This window comes from Coenobita brevimanus, chromosome 93 (assembly GCF_032717465.1).
Source record: "Coenobita brevimanus isolate Jiangsu-jjx chromosome 93, ASM3271746v2, whole genome shotgun sequence".
In the NCBI taxonomy this organism is placed as follows: Eukaryota; Metazoa; Arthropoda; class Malacostraca; order Decapoda; family Coenobitidae; genus Coenobita; species Coenobita brevimanus.
In genome coordinates, this window is record NC_137046.1 from 60,918,188 (window position 1) to 60,937,077 (window position 18,890).

General features: G+C 39.8%; 1 protein-coding gene across 1 annotated transcript in view; it reads left to right on the plus strand.

The window, feature by feature from the left end:
* PolA1 (DNA polymerase alpha catalytic subunit) overlaps window positions 1–16,629 on the plus strand; it is a 35,771-nt gene extending 19,142 nt beyond the window's left edge. Inside the window, exons 13-29 of the mRNA XM_080282343.1 lie at window positions 927–1,195; window positions 1,561–1,742; window positions 3,907–4,025; window positions 5,415–5,539; window positions 5,786–6,007; window positions 7,404–7,553; window positions 7,865–7,973; window positions 8,170–8,309; window positions 8,921–9,126; window positions 10,551–10,653; window positions 11,694–11,852; window positions 12,933–13,107; window positions 13,396–13,574; window positions 15,038–15,175; window positions 15,319–15,435; window positions 15,707–15,794; window positions 16,316–16,629. Coding sequence (XP_080138469.1) covers window positions 927–1,195; window positions 1,561–1,742; window positions 3,907–4,025; window positions 5,415–5,539; window positions 5,786–6,007; window positions 7,404–7,553; window positions 7,865–7,973; window positions 8,170–8,309; window positions 8,921–9,126; window positions 10,551–10,653; window positions 11,694–11,852; window positions 12,933–13,107; window positions 13,396–13,574; window positions 15,038–15,175; window positions 15,319–15,435; window positions 15,707–15,794; window positions 16,316–16,461 — 2,627 coding nt within the window. The 3' untranslated portion in view covers window positions 16,462–16,629. The remainder of the gene's footprint in view (window positions 1–926; window positions 1,196–1,560; window positions 1,743–3,906; window positions 4,026–5,414; window positions 5,540–5,785; window positions 6,008–7,403; window positions 7,554–7,864; window positions 7,974–8,169; window positions 8,310–8,920; window positions 9,127–10,550; window positions 10,654–11,693; window positions 11,853–12,932; window positions 13,108–13,395; window positions 13,575–15,037; window positions 15,176–15,318; window positions 15,436–15,706; window positions 15,795–16,315) is intronic.
* Window positions 16,630–18,890: the final 2,261 nt, after the last annotated feature.

The following is an 18,890-nucleotide window of genomic DNA, read 5'->3' on the forward strand; positions in this document are numbered from 1 at the left end:
CACAAAAACTTAATGGCACCTAGCAACCAACCATCTACACTGTGCATGCGCAAAACCTTCCACAGTCCTCTCTGTCTGCTTTGTCATATGGTTTTTCCAGTTCCAGAAATACCATAAACGCCTTATTGTCCTTCTCACGTGCCTTCTTCACTATCTGTCTTACTGCAAATATTTGATCCATACATCCTCTGCCACTCCTGAAGCCACCCTGTTCATCACTCATTAGGACTTCTGATATCTCTCTTACTTTCTCTCTAATAATTCTTCCATATACCTTCCCTGCAACTCTTAATAGACTTATGTCATGATAATGATGATGATGAAATCTTGCTTTTATTATCTCTGATACTTAGCTGCACATGATGATTCTCTTGGTTTCAGCAACTCACAACTCTGTCCTCCATTTTCCTAGTATTGTTGTAGTCATTTGATTTTGTTTTTTCTGTGATACAACTGCTAATTGTATTCTTAATTATCTGATGTGTATGGTGTGCTAGACATACCTTAGTCTGTATTGTCTCTGATTTGGTATATATTCTGTATATATTTTTCTTCCTTAGAGGGGTATATTCAGCAGTTTGTGAAATGCAGTTCATACTGGTGTAGGGGATGGTTCTACATGTACAGCCCTTCTAAACACTGGAATTAAAGGCTCTACATTATATGTATTCCTATTGTACAGATTCCAGTCTGCCTCTGTTTCAGCTGCAGTGTTGCATGTTTTTGTTTTCTGTTATTACACTGGATGCTGCACTTATGAACATTCATATGACTTCCCCCTTGCAAGGGTTACGAAGTACCTATCTGTGATTGTGTTTATTTGTTAACAACAGTACACGTACAGCTTTACTGTATTAGACAGTGTACATGTTACTTTTACTGTGAATACAGTTGTTAATTTTTAATGAAAGCCTTTTCTGCTACAGCTGTGACACACCCATCTGATGTACCATGGCCATGGGACCTGAAGGATAACTTGGCTCGCAGCTGTACAAAAGTGGAGAAGTCTGATACTGAGCGAGCATTGTTGGGCTTTTTGCTGGCAAAAATACATAAACTAGATCCCGACATAGTGGTTGGGCATGACATACTTGGCTTTGATCTGAGTGTTCTCCTTCACCGCATCTCCACTAACAAGATCCCTCATTGGTCTCGGCTTGGAAGGCTCAAGCGTTCACAAATGCCCAAACTCACTGTAAGTCAAAATTGTTTTACAAACTGCTTTTTCTTGTAGTTTCAGTTGCAGTGATGCTTGTAATTTTCTCATCCTATCTCTACATCCAGCATCATTTGAGACTGGACTTTCTTTGCACCGTATTTTACATTCCCTCACTCTTGTTGATATGTTGATCTCAAATGGGATGTAAGTTAGAGGAGAAGTATGTCTAAATTCAGTCTACTCTTCTTACGGTATGTCAGAGAAGCTACAAGTAAGCAGTGTGGTCCTCCTTTCCAAATACCAGTGCAGATATACTGTAATCTGTTTTACTTCCTAGATATTTATGTGAATTAGTATGGCAATGTCTTCATTGCTTTTATTTATGTCCATGTTCAATTCAGGGAAGAGGATTTGCAGAGAAAACAGCCATGTGTGGTCGACTGGTATGTGACCTCAAGACCTCAGCTAAGGAACTCATTCGAGCCAAAAGTTACGACCTGGTGCCACTTGTGTCACAAGTACTTCGTGTTCCAGAAAACCAGTGCACGTCTCTTACTTGGGATGAGGTCAAGAAGATGTATGAGTAAGTACTTTATACAGGCCAGTGAGAGGGAGGGTGGGAGTTGAGATGGAAGGATGGAATGAAGAGATACAGAATACGAGTGAGGGTGGTGTGAGTTGGAAAGAGTGCAGTGTGATTGTGGAGGACAGAGTGACTTAGAGATGATTCATTTGTGGAAGGCTTTCAGGATTAAGGCATCTGGCTATGGATTGATAAATGAATAGCCTAGGGATTTTTTATTTATTTATTTTTTTTTCTGGGAGTTTTATTCAACTGACAGGAGACTTTAAATATGAGGGATTAGATGCAGCCTCAGTAATCCCATCAGTACTATTGTACTCTCCTAAGCTAGGTAACATCATGTAGAGGTAGCACGAATGAAACAGAAAATGTGTTGTGAAAGGGTTAAGACTGGTATGTAAGTGTTTTTATGGAATGGTTTACCCCTTCAAATCAGTGATATACTGGCATTTAATTTAGTTTTATTTATTTATTTTTTGCTTATGATATAAGATGATTTTACTGACCTTAGGTTAGACTTCAAACTGGAAGAGTTAAATATAACTTTCTTTAGTTTCACTCCTTGGGGTTCTCACAAAAAGTCTGAAATATTGGCTGGTTGCAGAGCCCCAAAAAGCAGAACTGAAGAGTGTTATACCTGTATTTAACTCTTCCAGTTTGAAAAGTCTAACCTAAGGTCAATAAAATCATCTTAAATCATAAGCAAAAAATACATAACACATATGAATGTGAAACTATGGTGTGGCACGAAAATGAAAAGTCAAGAGCGAGAGTAGTGGAGATGGGACTGCACAAGAATGTATGTGGAGTATGGAGAGTGGATAGGATACGACATAATGTGATTCATGAAAGATGTGGAATGAGGAAGTCTTTGGACACCAGAATCGAAGAGAGTTTACTGAGATGGTATGGTCATGTGGGGAGAATGGAAAACAATAGAGTGGTGAAAAAGGTAAATCTGAGCGAATTTGAAGGAGGGAGGAGGCGAAGTAGGCCAAGGAGAAGGTGGAGGGATATGGTGGATGAGTGTGCAAGGAAGAGAGGTATGGAAGTTGGTGAGGCTAGGGGACTGACAAAAGATCGAGCTGGCTGGATGAATGTTATGAGAAGAAGTGCATGATCAGGGATTTGGCACCCCTTTTTAACATGACAGTGTTCAGATTGACTCAGTTGGTTATGTTTGCTCAGATTGACTCAATTGGATATGTTATTTGAAGCTACAGAATGTGGTGAAAGTTTTGGTGTGTCAGATAAAGCCAGGATTCTGGGGACCTGAATGATGAGTGAATAAAAACGTGGCCCATTGGATTGGGCAGACTTGGGCTGTCTGGACATTGCTATTCCTCACCCTGTCCTAGGGTGGAAAAGAAGGGCTGGATGATGATGATGATGCAGCAAGAATAAAATGGAACTACGTCATGAGTGAAAGACTTAACATTTTTCACGCTAACATTATGCAGCAGAGCATTTGATATCATTTACAATGTATCTTCCCATCTGCCTCATTAATGGTGTTTTAAATATGATCACTTAAAATGCATTCATTTGGAATTGCTTTGATAACAAAACGGTACCGATATACTATTAATTTAGACAGACTTTTCATGTAATGTTAGGTATGTGAGTTTGAGCCAGGATTCCAGGAACTTCAATGAAGTGCGACTTAGTATATGGCCCATTTCACTGGGCATGCTGTTGATAATTCTTCCTTTCTCATGATTCATGTTTTCTTGGTTGTACCTACTTCATCTGGGCATGCAGCTGATAATTCTTCTCCCCTCATGGTTCATGTTTTCGTGATTGTGCCTCATTCCATCCGTAGGTGGAGAAAAGTGTCCAGATAATGGCTTGGTTAGAGTAAAGTATGAGAAAAAAAATGTCATAATACTGAGTTTCAGTGACGGTTGTTGGTAGCATCTTCAAACAAAGAAGCCTTTCCTAAGGCGAGTGAAATTGCCTGACAGTAGTTAAAATAAAATACACTTCATCACACTGATTTGATAAGTAGGTATCTTCATAAAGACGGTTGATTTGTTTGATCATATTCCAATTTTTGTAAATGGAAACTGGGACAATACAGCATAGCTACACCAGTGCCAGCCTAATAATATTTCACATTTGATTGCCTTGTAATGATTTGAATATATAATTGTGTCCATTACAGATCTTCTGCAAGCCTAGTGCATCTCATATCTCTGACCATGCAGGATACCTTATATGTTGTGCGTCTTATGTGTGAGCTGAATGTGCTCCCACTGGCTCTTCAGATCACAAATATAGCAGGTAAGATTCTAAAACTTCCCCCTCTTAGTTCAAGTGAATAAGGTCACCATTTGCTGTATCCAGTCATATAACCTTGTGTTTTTTTTTAATGTTGATTATCTCTGGAGGGAATGATAATGGAAAGCAACTGAAGGACAGGTGTCAGGAAACGAGGCTGTGCATTTGTAATTCTTATTTCAAACACAAAGATGCACATAAATTTATGTCGCATAGAGGGAATGGCGATTGTGTTGAAAGGACCCTAATTGATTACATGCTTGTAGAGAAATCAGTTCTGGGTGGTGTTGCTGATATGAGGGCAATGAGAAGGCGATGTGGGGGTTTGTCAGATCATATGATTGTGGTATGCAAGATCAAACTGAGAGGAGTGAGGTGAACCAAGAGAGAGAGGAGCAGTCAGGGAGAGTGACTGAAAGATGTCTGCAAGTGTCGTGCATTGAGAGTGAATGTAGAAAAGAGTAAAATGATGGTTATTGAGGGAAGGTGACTCCCAGTGTGATGTTACAGTGAATGGAGAGAGACCGGAATTGGTGAAAGAATTCAAATACCTGGGTATAGTGATAGAAAAGACTGAAAATGTGCAAAAGATGTGGAAAGTAGAGTGACACAAGGAAGGAAAGCAGCTGGTGCTATGAAAGCTTTGATAAGAAACTGAGGCTTGAGTGTTGCTGCTGCACGAGGCTTACATGAGGGAGTGTTGGTGCCAACTTTAACATATGGATGTGAGACTATGGTGTTGCATGAAAATTAAAAGTCAAGAGTAAGAGCAGTGGAGATGGGACTGCTGAGGAATGTATGGAGTACAGTGAGTGAATAGGATAAGGAATAATGTGTTATGTGAAAGATGCGAAATGAGGAAGTCTGTGGACACCAGAATTGAAGAGGGTGTACTGAGATGGTTTGGTCATGTGGAGAGAATGGATGACAAAAGAGTGGTGAAAAAGGTATATCTGAGTGACTTTGAAGGAGGGAGGAGGTGAAGTAGGCCAAGAAGAAGGTGAAGAGATATGGTGGATGAGTCTGTGAGGAGGAGAGGTATGGAAGTTGGTGAGACTAAGGGACTAACAAGAGACCGAGCTGGCTGGATGAATTTTGTGCGGAGGAGTGCACAACCGGGGATTTGGCACCCCTTTTTAACTTGACAGCGTTTGGATTGGCTTTGTCAGATAGGTATATGCGAAGCTATGGAACTTGGTGAAAATTTCTCTTGACCTCTCTGATGGAGCCAGGATTTCAAGGGCTTGAATGATGAGTGAATGGAAGCGTGGCCCATTGAATTGGGCAAATTTTGGCTGTTTGGACGTTGCTACTCCTTACCCTGCCCTAGGGTGGGAAAGAGGTTCTGATGATGATGATTATCTCAGGCTAATATGTTGTTTTTTGTGGCAGGTAATGTAATGTCTCGAACACTCCTTGGGGGCAGAGCAGAGAGGAATGAGTTCCTTTTGCTACACGCTTTCAATGAGAAGAATTTCATCATGCCTGACAAACAGTATGGAAAAGGAAATCAGAAGGTATGTCACACTGTCTTTAAGTTTTGATGACATGAATGATAACTGGAGGTAATTGTGAATAATGGCAGTATCATATGTGCTGTATTCAGGATAATGTATGCCATATTTTCTGGTTCATAGTACTGCTGCCTCCTCCCCCTTTTTTATGTATGTATTGTTTTAGTGTAATATTTATTTATAATATATTTATATTTTTTTCTCATACAAATTTTAGATGGGGTGATAATTGTTATATCTACATTTCAGGTTGCATCTAATGATGAGGACAATGATGAAGAAGAAGGAGGTGGTGGTGGAGGGAAGCAGAAGGGCCGGAGGAAGCCAGCTTATACGGGGGGACTGGTGCTGGAGCCCAAACGGGGCTTCTATGACAAGTATATTCTTTTAATGGATTTCAATTCTCTGTATCCCAGTATCATCCAGGAGTACAATATTTGCTTCACTACTTTGAAATGGAGCCACGTTGAGGTAAACATGTTAGGAGTTAATTCTTCCACTTTGTTCTTTCTCAGTCTATGTTTAGATCCAACCTCAACCCATCGTTATGCAGGAAAGGGGGTCAGAGTGATGATAATATTAGAGACAAGATATAGACTTCATCCGTCCAACCATCATCCAAACCTATGTTGCCCCATGAGGAGCATAGGATTCCGGGGGTTAGGCCAGTTGGTCCTGACATTAAAGTTGAGAGTGACCAGCCTCACTCATTCCTGAGTGGCATTACATGAGCAGCAAACCCCAACTGCCCCTTGGATATAAACCTGCACCGGCTCAGTCCAATTGGAGCACATTAATTACCCACTAAACCACCAGGCACCATAGTTTGGCTATATGGTTACCACTCAGTGCAGTAAATGGTTTATTGGTGTACAGGAAACCATTTGGCTTGTCACTCAGTGTAGAGTCACCCATAGGCAGAAGGAAGAGGAAAGAAAGAAGAGGGAGTGTAAAGTCACCTGTAGGCAGATACTTGCATTTGTAGTTTTTATGTAACAGGGCACCTGGTGGTTTAGTGGGTATTTAAGGCACTCCCATCAGATTAAGCCTGTGCAGGTTTATATCCAAGGGGTGGTTGGGGTTTATTGCCCACGTAATGCCTCTCAGGGATGAGTGAGGCAGGTCACTCCCATCTTAAATGTCGGGACCAACTTGCCTAGCCCCAGGCTGCAACACGTCTCGTGGGACAACATACAGTAGAATTGGATGATGGATGGATTTAATACTGTTACTCCAGTGGACGGTACAAGTTCACTTGCTTGAAATGATTATTCCCAGGAATCTTGTGAAGGGTTATATTAAAAGACTGTTTTGTCTGTGTGAGCTGTTTTGTGTGGAGCGTTATTACAACAGTACAGTATGTGGCAGAGTGAGATGTTTTGTGTTGGTGAAGTAATTACCTGAGTACTGATATGCATGTAGAATATGTAAGAAAACCACGGTATAAGTTCACTCAGTATTCAGCTAGAATTTGTAACAGAACCTCAAGATAAATTCTAAAGCCTCGTTGAGCTGTACTTTCATACTGTTATCACTGTAATCTGAATGTTTATTTGAACCCCGACCAAGGTTTGAATTTCATTGCATTTAATTTCTCATTCAGACTAGTAGTATGACATCTTTACTTGGTGCAGTAATACAGAAGAGAAATAATGTATGGTTCAAAAGTAGTGGAGAGGAGAGTGATACAGGGAAGAAAGATGGCTGTGATATGATAAAGAGGTTAGAGTATGGAGGCTGGATGGGAATTACAGGAAGGTGTGTTAGTGCCAGAATTAACATTCATTATAATATGCCTCAGAAAAGTGTGCATTACCTGTAAGCTTATGCAGTAGAGTATATTTTTCTTCCCAACTCTGATGTTCAGGTTGATGAAGCAGAGGGAATGTTGAACCTACCTGACCAGGGACTGGAGCCAGGGGTATTGCCCACAGAGATAAAAAAATTGGTAGAGAGTCGTCGCCAGGTCAAGAATATGATGAAGCAACCTGACCTTTCACAAGACCTCAAGTTGCAGGTTAGGTTTTACTCTTATCTCTTATGTATGTAACCTACTGTATATAATTTGGAATGCCATTAAGATAGTATTTTTTAAGACTGCGAAGCAGCCAGTAGTATACCCTTCCTTGTATCTTCTACTTTGGTATGATTGTGAAGTGCAGTTTATAAAATTGATAGTAGTAAAGAAATTCACTCGAAAGTGCTCTTTTGTGTATGGAAGTTCAGTTATATTGAAAGCAATAGAATTTGTTTTGTAATCAGTGCACCTGTTTGGGAAATATCAAATAAATAATCAAGATCAGAACCTCACTTAAAGTATATTTGCAGTATGACATCCGTCAGAAGGCACTCAAGTTAACTGCAAACAGTATGTACGGGTGTCTGGGTTTCTCTCATTCTCGCTTTTTTGCCCGCCACTTGGCTGCACTTGTCACAGGTAATGTATAGTCAACTTTCTGTGTACGTATTGTGTGCTACTTTGTCATAGAACTAAGCCTAATTATAATATTAGTAGAATCTAGGATCCATGGAATATAAATGCCTCACTGTGCTGTGCTATGTTGCATTAGAGGAGATCATGCAGTAAATAACGATTCCAGTTACATTGTTAATGAAATCTTTATACTCCTCAGGAAAAGGACGTGAGATTCTGCTGAACACCCGAGATCTTGTGCAAAAGATGAACCTAGAAGTCATTTATGGAGACACAGATTCCATAATGATCAATTCCAACTGCACAGATTATGACCAAGTCTTCAAACTTGGACATAGAGTAGGTATATTTTATGTAAATTCAAAGTGAAACAGAAATATGGTAACAGTAGCTAAGAATAATATTAAAGCTTGGTTGAAGTATCTGTTACTGATGATATGTGGCTGCCAAGATCATTTTTAATGTCACACTTTTGATTTAAACACCTTATAGTCTGGTGGTAAAACTTTTGCGTCACAACCTGCTGTGTCTTACTTTATACAGTTTGAGTCCCAGAGGTGACCAGAGGTTTTCCCACGTAAAACACTACCAGGGGCATTGGTCAGTCTCCAAAACTTAATAGGTTCATTATGGTGGCTTAGTCTCAGGCACCTACATTTCAAAGGGGGCAATGGGTGATTGATAATTAACATATATAGGCTATAATCTGTATATCCTAAATGGTTTTGTGCACCTTGTGTGAGATTTTTAAGTGGACTCGTTTTCAGGTCCCCCACTCCTGCCCCTTTTCTGGCATGCAGGGAAGGGTTCTGTGTTGTGCCTCTGCAAGTATAAATTTGAGAACATACTGTTATTCTCCATCACTCTCCAATAAAATACCTCTCAGTCATTTCTCCATCCATGTTTTTATAAAATGCTCCTTATAATTTTTTTTTTCCATGGTGACATAGGTGAAGGCAGAAGTTAACAAGCTGTACAAGTTGCTGGAGCTGGATGTTGACGGTGTATTCAAGTCCATGCTGCTACTGAAGAAGAAGAAGTATGCGGCCCTCACTGTGACCCGTCTTCCCTCTGGCCAGCTGGTGGAGGAACAAGAACTTAAAGGATTGGATATTGTGAGACGCGATTGGTCACAACTGGCCTCTGACTGTGGCAAGTAAGTACATCACAGCTATATGCATCACTTATGTGTAGTACAGTCAAATTTAGGAGAAGTGGTACTGGTATATAAGTATCAGATTTGTAGGTAGCAATGATACTTCATTTTTTTTTTTTTTTTTTTTTTTTTTTTTTTTTTTTTTTTAATAATAATAATAATAATAATACTGTGGACCTGACAGCAGGCTAAATTATCAAAAAGGTGACTTACAGTATTTGAAGGACATCTCCCCATTCAAATCCACAGCTGAACAGAATCCTCTTCCAACCACATTTGCTTTTGATATTAATAGAAGAATCTATTTCACCATTCATTTAAAATAATCTGTTTCACCTTTCATTTAACTATGTCACCACACATGGCTTCAGCATTCCTAACTCATCTGTATGTCTCCCTCAATTCTCTCTGGAATTCACTTCCTTGGAGTTGCTTCCCACAAACATTTAATCCTCTTGAATTTAAATCCACTTGTTATAAGTATTTTATGAATGGAGGATGCCTTTAGGCACATGAACTTGTTTTGTTTTCCTTTGTTTTTCCTTCCTCCATTCATTATCAGAAAAAAAAAAATCCATTTTTGTTGTGTTGTGGATATTATAGAATGCATTTCAAGAAATGTTTTACGATGGTTTTGCCATGGGGAGAGAATAGGGAATGAGATTGTAGGATTGTGTAATGTGAGTAAAATGGAGGGGAGGAGGAGAATGGAGGGAGGGGGTGGTGAAATACATGAGAGAGGCAGGTGTGAGTTATAGAGAGGACATCCTGATGGCAGAGGACAGAGTGGCATGAAAGCATATTGTTTGCGGACACTGTTCATGGGATTAAGCCATCTGGTTATTGATAAATAGATTTGCTCCATGTTCATTGGCCTTATCTCTTCCAATACTTTTTTTTTTTTTTTTTTTTTTTTTTTTTTTTTTTGTGGGGGTGCTTACCATCCACTCACTCGTTGTAATGCTGCTCTCGGGTGCCTACCGTTTCCTTTCTTCCTTCCTTCTCTCCATCCTTCCTCTTCTGCCTCTCTTTCCTTCATTTTTTCCTTTTTCCTTTTTCTTCTGTTTATGGGTGACTCTACACTGAGTGACAAGCTAAGTGGTTTCCTGTACTCCAGGAAACCATTTATTATACCGGTTGGTAACCATATAACCAGATTATGGTGCCTGGTGGTTTAGTGGGCCGTTAAGGCGCTCCAGTCGGATACTGCCAGTGCAGGTATATCCAAGGGGTGGCTGGGGTTTATTGCTCGTGTAATGCTACTCAGAGATGAGTGAGGCTGGTCACTCTCATCTTAGATGTCAGGACCGACTTGCCTAGCCCCGGGCTGCAACGCTTCTCATGGGGCAACACTGGATTAGATGATGAATATATGTACTGTAATATTATATAATTAAAGCTTATCTTCATTCTTGCTTCCCCAGGCACATAGTCTCTCAAATCTTATCCGACCAAGGATATGAAGAGCGTCTGGAAAGTATACACTCTCATTTGGAAAAACTCAGGAAAGATCTTGAGGAGGGCAAGGTACATAATGAATTTCCATCTTAGTTTGTTAACTTAAGTAAATCCTTTAATGTTATGAACTCATCTTGATTTCCATATATATCGTAAGATGCTATATCCTTGAATCTCATTCACATAGGCCATGGTCTGATAGTAAGTCAGCTGCAGACTTTCACATAATCCCACCATATCTGAGAAAGAGGGTGCAAGGAATCAGTGAGTTACAGCTATGGTCCTTTCACCGCAAGAAGTCCATTCAGGGTGGGGCCCACCTAGTGAATCACCTCTAGCGATGCTTCCAAATCAACCGTAGTACATGCCTCTCTCTCTCTTATTTCCCATCTATGTGCTATTTGAAATTGTTTTTTATATTCTGTATATAGTAAAGGAAGCTATATAGTACACTGAGTATCACTTTTTAGAATTATGACAACGATTTGAATGAAGTCTATGACACGTGGCAGTGCTTTTTTCCATGTTGCCACGCCGTAGAGTTGCCAATTTGACCACGAATTATCGGATTATCACTCTCTCCCAACCTACCCCCATCCCACCTGTTTCTCCCTCTCTCTCTCTCTCTCTCTCTCGTCAATATAACAGAAAATTCTGATGACGAAGAAGATTATGATTAAAGATCAGAGAGAGGATTAGGCCTACAGGGGAAACCTCTTAAAAATAAAACGCGCCTAGACTTTTACCTCATAAGTGGTGTGGAAAAAAAATTGAAAATAAATAATAAATATATACAATATATACATATAGAGAGAGAGAAACAGATGTGATGGGGGTAGGTAGGGAGACAGTGATAATCCAATAATTGGTGGTCAAATTGGCAACGTCGCACTCGGGGGAATTCCAACTTCTGCCACACCCTGAACGGACTTCTTGCTGCGAAAGGACCCTAGACTTTCTATTTTGATCAGCCTCCCATTAACTTTTGTGTTCAATTAAGAATTGTGGTGCACATAATGTATTTTGTAGTGAATTTTGTCATAATTTACTCCATTTTATTGTTACTGTAGGGTAGTTTTAAGTGCTTACTTTTAACCTGCCTGGACCAGATACCACTGGAGATGTTGACCATTACCAAGACCCTGACCAAAAATCCTGAAGATTATCCAGACAAGAAATCCTTGCCTCATGTTCAAGTGGCGCTGCGCATTGGCTCTCGTGGCAGAAAGTTACGTCAGGGGGACACTGTGGCCTATGTCATTTGTGAGGTATGTATACTTTTTTTTTTGGGGGGGGGGTCAAATGTTGTAGGAAAGATATAAGGAAAAATATTAATTGAGAGATAAGGAAGACATCAGAATGTCTGGTGAATGAAGAACAGGGTGATTCAAGATGTGGGAGGCAATGTATGAATTAGTTATATGAAACAGCTAAAGGCAGATATTGGAGAAGGGAAGTGGGATGGATGTACAGTATCTGGTATTTATGGATCTGGAAAAGCTTATGATGAGGTGAATGGGGGGGGAGAATTATGGATACTTTAACCTGATGTAACATGTGTAATGGTTGATGAGAGTTAGACCAAGTGATTCATTATTAGGTTTTGTTTATGTATATATAATTTGTACCAGCTTCATTGACACCTTGTAGCAGTAGTTAACTCAACATTTGGAGTGATTTTCTTGCCTTGTATGCTCCCTCCTCTCTCTCTCTCTCTCTCTCTCTCTACTCCATGTCCCCCCCCCCCCTTTTTTTTTTTTTTATAAGGGCTAGGGCATTGTCCTTGGATAGAGGGCTTAGGTGTGGAGTGTGTAGTACTTTATGACAGATGCCTTTCTTGATGTCTGCTAATGACTCTTAGGTGGACTTGAACCTTCCAACCCTTCAGTCAGAGCGGAGCACTCTAACCCACTGAGCCATGGCTACTACACTGCAAGGTGATGGGAGAGAGCTACCTCTCCCAGCAGGGCAGCCACCCTGCTGGGGGACGAACTCTCTAACCTTCGGTCTTGAGTCAGGCACGCTATCACTGAGCCACCCCACCCTGTTTTATTTTTCTGTATTATTTATTGAAACATAAAAACATCTAAACAAATACTGCATAAAAATACAATTATGTGAAGCTACAGAATGTTGTGAAAGTTTTTGACATATCAGATAGAGCCATGATTCCGGGAGCTTGAATGATGAGTGAATGGAAGCGTGGCCCTTAGGACTATGCATCTTAGGTTGTCTGGACATTGTTACTTCTCACCCTGTCCTACATGGGAAAGGAGGTCCAGATGATGATGATTATTTAATTACAGTATTTATATGTTTATTTATTTATTTATTTTTTATAACTTCAGGATGGCAGCAACCTTGGAGCAATGCAGCGTGCATACCACATTGATGAATTGAAAACTAACCCAGCCCTCGTCATTGACAAAACCTTCTACCTTGCAAATCAGGTCCACCCAGTTGTGTCTCGCCTCTGTGACCCCATTGAGGGCACTGATTCTGCCAGAATAGCTGAATGTCTTGGTAAGCCACTGGTCAGTTAATTTTTAAGTTAGAGGTTGGGATTGGTGTTGTGCATGAGTTATAAGTCATCATAAAGTCTTTTGAAATCTTAAGTCCTTTGTAATATTTTAAGTACTGAACTGTTCTTCAGGTAGGTAGATGGTCTAGTCATAATTTAGACTTTTTAGGTTTTGCTTTTCATAATTTCCACCCTGCCCTTGGGTGGGAAAGGAGGTATGGATGATGATGATGATGGTGATTAAAAAAGTAAAGTTTTTAGAACATTGGCTATGTTGATTTTTTCCTTAGGTCTGGACCCATCAAGCTACAGAGTGTCAAGGCAGTATGGCCAGGGTGAGGAGGAGGACATGGTAACCACACAGGTGCCAGATGAGGAGCGGTACCGGTCCTGCAATAGATTCACTTTCACGTGTCCCAAACCAGGCTGTACTACCATCATCACCATGGACTCACCTTTTTGTGGTGTGGTAAGGCACTCCTTCGTGTTTATTAATCAAACACTGTTCAGGCATATGTGCATGTGCTCTTACTCGAGACTTTTCACACATGCCGTACATACTTCTCACTCCCAGACATCAATGTGGGCACTAACACATCTTCATCCAATATTATTACTACTGTTTAATATACTATAGCACTAGCCATGTGTGTGTGTGTATGTATTTTGGGCAGCCAAAACAACACACTGAAATCACACCAAAATTGCAAAAAATTCGCTGATGTGAAAAAACTTGGTCCCACCACGATTGAAAAACTTTTACCATATTTAATAAGCGATCAAAGTTTGACCAAAAAAACACTGCTTCCAGCATGAGTGCGTGAAATTAGGGTTGCGTTCACCGTAGAGTTTTTGATGGCTTTATATAAATGTGACTCGGATTACCTGAAATGATTGCAATGCGCACACGAAGCGGGAGGAAATGAGTGAGAAAGCGAGCACGCAGCACGAGAGCCCTGCACAGAAGCAAGTGCGAGAGGGCCCAAAGGGCTCACGAGCACTTGTGATTAATATTACAGTACTGTTAATAATATTATTATTCTGTATCTGTCAATAGCCAGATACCATAAGCCCATAAGTGGTGGCTGTTTGAATTACTGTAATTGTTTTACGAGGAGGGCCGTTGACCCTTCACCAACCCACTTGTTGACATGTAGGGAACGTGTGGGTTGGTTATATGGTTACCACCCAGTGTTGTAAATAGTTTCCTGGTTTACAGGAAGCCATCAGGCTAGTCACTTAGTGTAAAGCCACCTGAGAAGGAAAGAAGAGTAATAAAAACTGAGAGCAAAGATGGGACAAATAGGAAGAGAGGAGGGCAGACACAGAAAAAGAATGATAAAGATGAAGGAAGAAGTAGGCAGCACTACATCAGATCACTACCACCTACTACTATGGGGAGAGAGTATAGAGGAGGTGTGGGATGGGCATGACTTCTTTTTTCTTATCAAAAGTTGTGGTGCATTATGTATATAATTTTTATTTCTTATACACTTCCCCTTATCCATAGATTTATCTGTGGGTGTGGCAGATGACCTGTTGGTAATACTACTGACACGGGTCAGAGTTTAGCATGCATTTAAAATCTGTAGTGTGTTGTCTTCCCCCCTCCCTCCCCCCATAAAAACATTGTTGTGTCTCGTATAGTAAGTTCTTGTTATTTGTTGCCTTTTATGTGTATTTGTTTTCTTAAAGCAATAAAGTCCTTTGTGTGCAGTACAATAAAAAAGTAACCCATGAAAGTTCTATGTCTACCTATATAACTGATTTATGAATTTTCTTCAGTGTACAGTACCAATTGTGAAAGAAATAATAATAATAATAACAACATTAAGGGTTTGATATTTTGGAACCATTTCTGACATATGACAAGGATTTAATGTAGCTATATTCAAGCCAGGATGAGCACACTGTAACATTTCAGTATTTTAGGGCACTGGCTCAAATGTGGAACCTGTACTCTTGGCCTGCCCCAATCCCAAGTGCAAGCATGATATCTACAATCACATGGCACCAATTATCAACAAGCTGAGGCTGGATATCAGGAAACACATCTTGAAGTACTATGATGTAAGTATTTTCCCAGGCTCCTGTGCTCTTCATGGGGCAACACAGGATTAGTTGATGATGATTATGTAACCATGATAGATGACTACTGATATATGATAAAACAAGACCCCATGCCAACAACTGTGTACTATTTGTGAACACAGGGTTGGCTGATTTGTGAAGACCCTGGCTGTACCAACCGGACTCGCCGTATCCCACTTTACTTTATCCGTGGCTTTCCAATCTGCAATTCTTGTGGGCGAGGGGTGCTGTTTCGGGAGGTAGGCTACCACATTACAGCCAAGCATGGTCAGCTTTTGGTAAATGTAAAGATTCAGTCCGTATTCTACTACCGGTACAATTTATACACGATTAAGATTTCTACACTTTTTTTTTTTTTTCCAAGCAGCACTTAAACTTTGAAATACAGTATTTTCTTTTTCTATACCTACTGTAGCTGAAATTGATGTTTACAGAGCTGATACTTTTAAAATGTACTTTGATGCAGAGCCTACAATATTGTGTAAACTAATACAAACTTTAAAATTTCAGTACACAGAGTCCCAGTTGTACAAGCAGCTATGCTTCTTTGAACATATATTTGACTTCCATAAAGCCTGCCAGAAGAACAAGAGTGAATGTGAGTACCAGATTTTATGTCTGTCACCTATCTTTATTCAGCAGTATATTTTGTAAATCATCCACATGACCCTGTCTACCATCCCCTCGGAAGTGTTTCCGACTTGTCCCTCCACTCATTCTCACTTTACCTAGCCTCCCTTCAGCATGACTACTGCAGACCCATTTCATCATTCTCTGTATCTCTAGTTGTGGATTGTTCTGTGTTCTAAACATTTATACAGGTGATGCACTTTTGATTATTTAATTTCTTTTGGCATTGCCATGGGCATCTATACCTCAAAGTGGGTAAAGTAAGATTGGCTGTTGATTCACTGTAGTCACCCTATTGGTTACATTTATGATCACATACAGTAGCAAGTATTATATAACCCATTAATACATGTTCCATTGTTCATCCTATCTGTTTACATGTATTAAAAATGATTCAGTAATATTTCTCTACCTGTATACACTATTTATGTTATTAAGTAATTATTTATTTATTTATTATTATTATTATTTATTTTTTATTTTTTTCAGATATTCGTGATGAGAACCTTCGCAGAGCATACAACATTCTTCATGCAGAGGCGCAGAAAATTCTTAAACTTAATGCATACTCAGAAGTTAACCTCACTAAACTCTTTGCAAATTTGATGGCTAAGCCACAAAGCAGAGGGTTGTGAATAATGACAATAAGTTAAAATATGAAATGTCTTGTAATTATGCACAAAATTGTATAGTAGGAAAATTAACATTTCTAATTCTCATCTGCATGGGTTGCTTTTGTTGCATGGTTAAGATGTATGTTTGAGGTGCAATGGAATATGGTATGGTAAGATATTTGCAACATTTTTAGATATAGGTAAAGTACTGAAAGTTTAATCTGAGTTTTTATGCTTAAAACTGGTCAAAAGTAGCTACTTTCACCATAATATCATGTTTCATTGTGGGGAATGATATCACTTCTTAGCAGGACAGCCAAGAAGTGACATCACTACTACATCAGCCAGTCAGCACTTTAATAGGCATTTGATTGTATGCCACACTGTAGGGAGTTGAAAACTTGCAAGTATCGTATCATACAATATAATGAAGTATTGTGGTAGGTGGTGGCGCTCACCATCCACGCACTCAATGTAGTGCTGCTCTCGGGTGTCTGCCCTGTCCTCTCCTCCATCCATCTTCTTCTGTCTTTCTTTCCTTCATTCTTTCCTTGTCTATCTGCCTGCGGGTGACTTTACACTCCCTCTTCTGTCTTGCATTCCTTCATTCTTTCCTCTTCCTTCTGCCTGTGGGTGACTCTACACTGAGTGACAAGCCAAATGGTTTCCTGTACACCAGGAAACCATTTACTACGCTGGGTGGTAACCATATAACCAAATTTTGGTGCCTGGTGGTTTAGTGGGTAATTATTGTGCTCCAATCGGATTGAGCCGGTGAAGGTTCATATCCAAGGGGTGATTGGGGTTTATTGCTCACGTAATGCCACTCAGGGATGAGTGAGGTTGGTCACTCTCAACTGTCAGGACCAACTGCCTAGCCCCAGGCTCCTAAGCTCCTCATGGGGCAACGTAGGATTGTATGATGGATGGATTAAGAAATGCTAGTTGTGTAATAGTCTTACACTTAGGTATAGTAATTTTAAATACAGGACTTATTTATACAGGTTTATCGTATGAATAAGTTTTCAGATTTTTAAATAAGGATTATAGGAATACAGTAGTATGTTTATGTAAGTGGATGGTACAGTTTTTTGGTAAATAAGATAGTGATTGTTTTTCAGATTTAATTACTTTTATGGTTAATTATATTTAATGATACTGAGTGCATTCCAAGTTTACCCATTGGATTGGGCAAACTTGGGCTGTCTGGACATTGCTACTCCTCATCCTGCCTAGGGTGGGAAAGGAGGTCCAGATGATGATAATATTAAGTTTCAGTTTAGCATTGTATATATAAGCAAGAGTATGTTAAGTTTTACCCGCTTACTTGATGTAGTGCTGCTCTTGGGTGACTGCCCTTTCCTCTTGTCATTCCTTCTTTCCTCCCCTCCTCTTCTATCTTTCTTTCCTTCATTCTTTCCTCTTCCTTCTATTTACAGGTGACTCTACACTGAGTGACAGGTCATATGGTTCCTTGTACACCAGGAAACCATATACTATGCTGGGTGGTAACCATATAACCAAATTATGGTGCCTGGTAGTTTAATGGGTAATTAAGACTCTCCAATTGGATTGAGCCTGGGCAGGTTTATATCCAAGCGGTGGTCGGGGTATAATGCTCACGTAATGCCACTCAAGGATGCGTGAGGCTGGTCACTCTCATCTTAATGTCAGGACCAATTTGCCTAGCCCCAGGCTTCTACACTCTTCATGGGGCAATATAGGATTAGATGAATGAATGTACTGTAAATGGTATGTTTTGTTGTATATATATTTTTTAATAATTTGCAAAATTATGTCAATAAATTTCATTCCCTTTAATCTGTGTTTTTTTCCTTTTTTTGCTCCTGTTGTTTGTTGGTCATTTCCATCTTTGGAAGAGCACAGTGAAGAATTTAACTACGGAATAGAGTAGCAGTATTTTAACCCCAAGGTTTTATGAAACATGAATCAGGTGAACTGCAGACTGAAGTTATCTTCTTTGGCAGTCAATCATCCTTTCAGGTGATAGCAAAGGAGTTTAGGAATGTTTGTGTAACTTGGGAGAAGAGTTACCTGATCATAGTGCCACGACATGAAGGCATCCCTCTCCACCCACTGTGAACAGAGTAAATGTCAGTGACCTGAGAATGGTAAGAACTAGGTAGTACTACAACAGATTTCAGTAGAGAGTGTGACAGGCCATTCCAAAAGAAATAACCAAATGCTTTTGCTTTGAACGAATGACAGGTGAATTTATTATATTGCTTCAAATGTGTTTGCATTCCTTGCAATAGGTGGAAGTACATGACAATACTGACGAATAAATGAAGCTTCATGATACAGTAATTGTAAACGGCAGCTCTAGAAGTAGACGAAAGAAAATGACCATTGGGCTAGTTAAGAAAAGGAACATTGTTGTACAGAGAGATTACATGAAAGCAGAAGGGATAATTCAGCAAGATAAACAT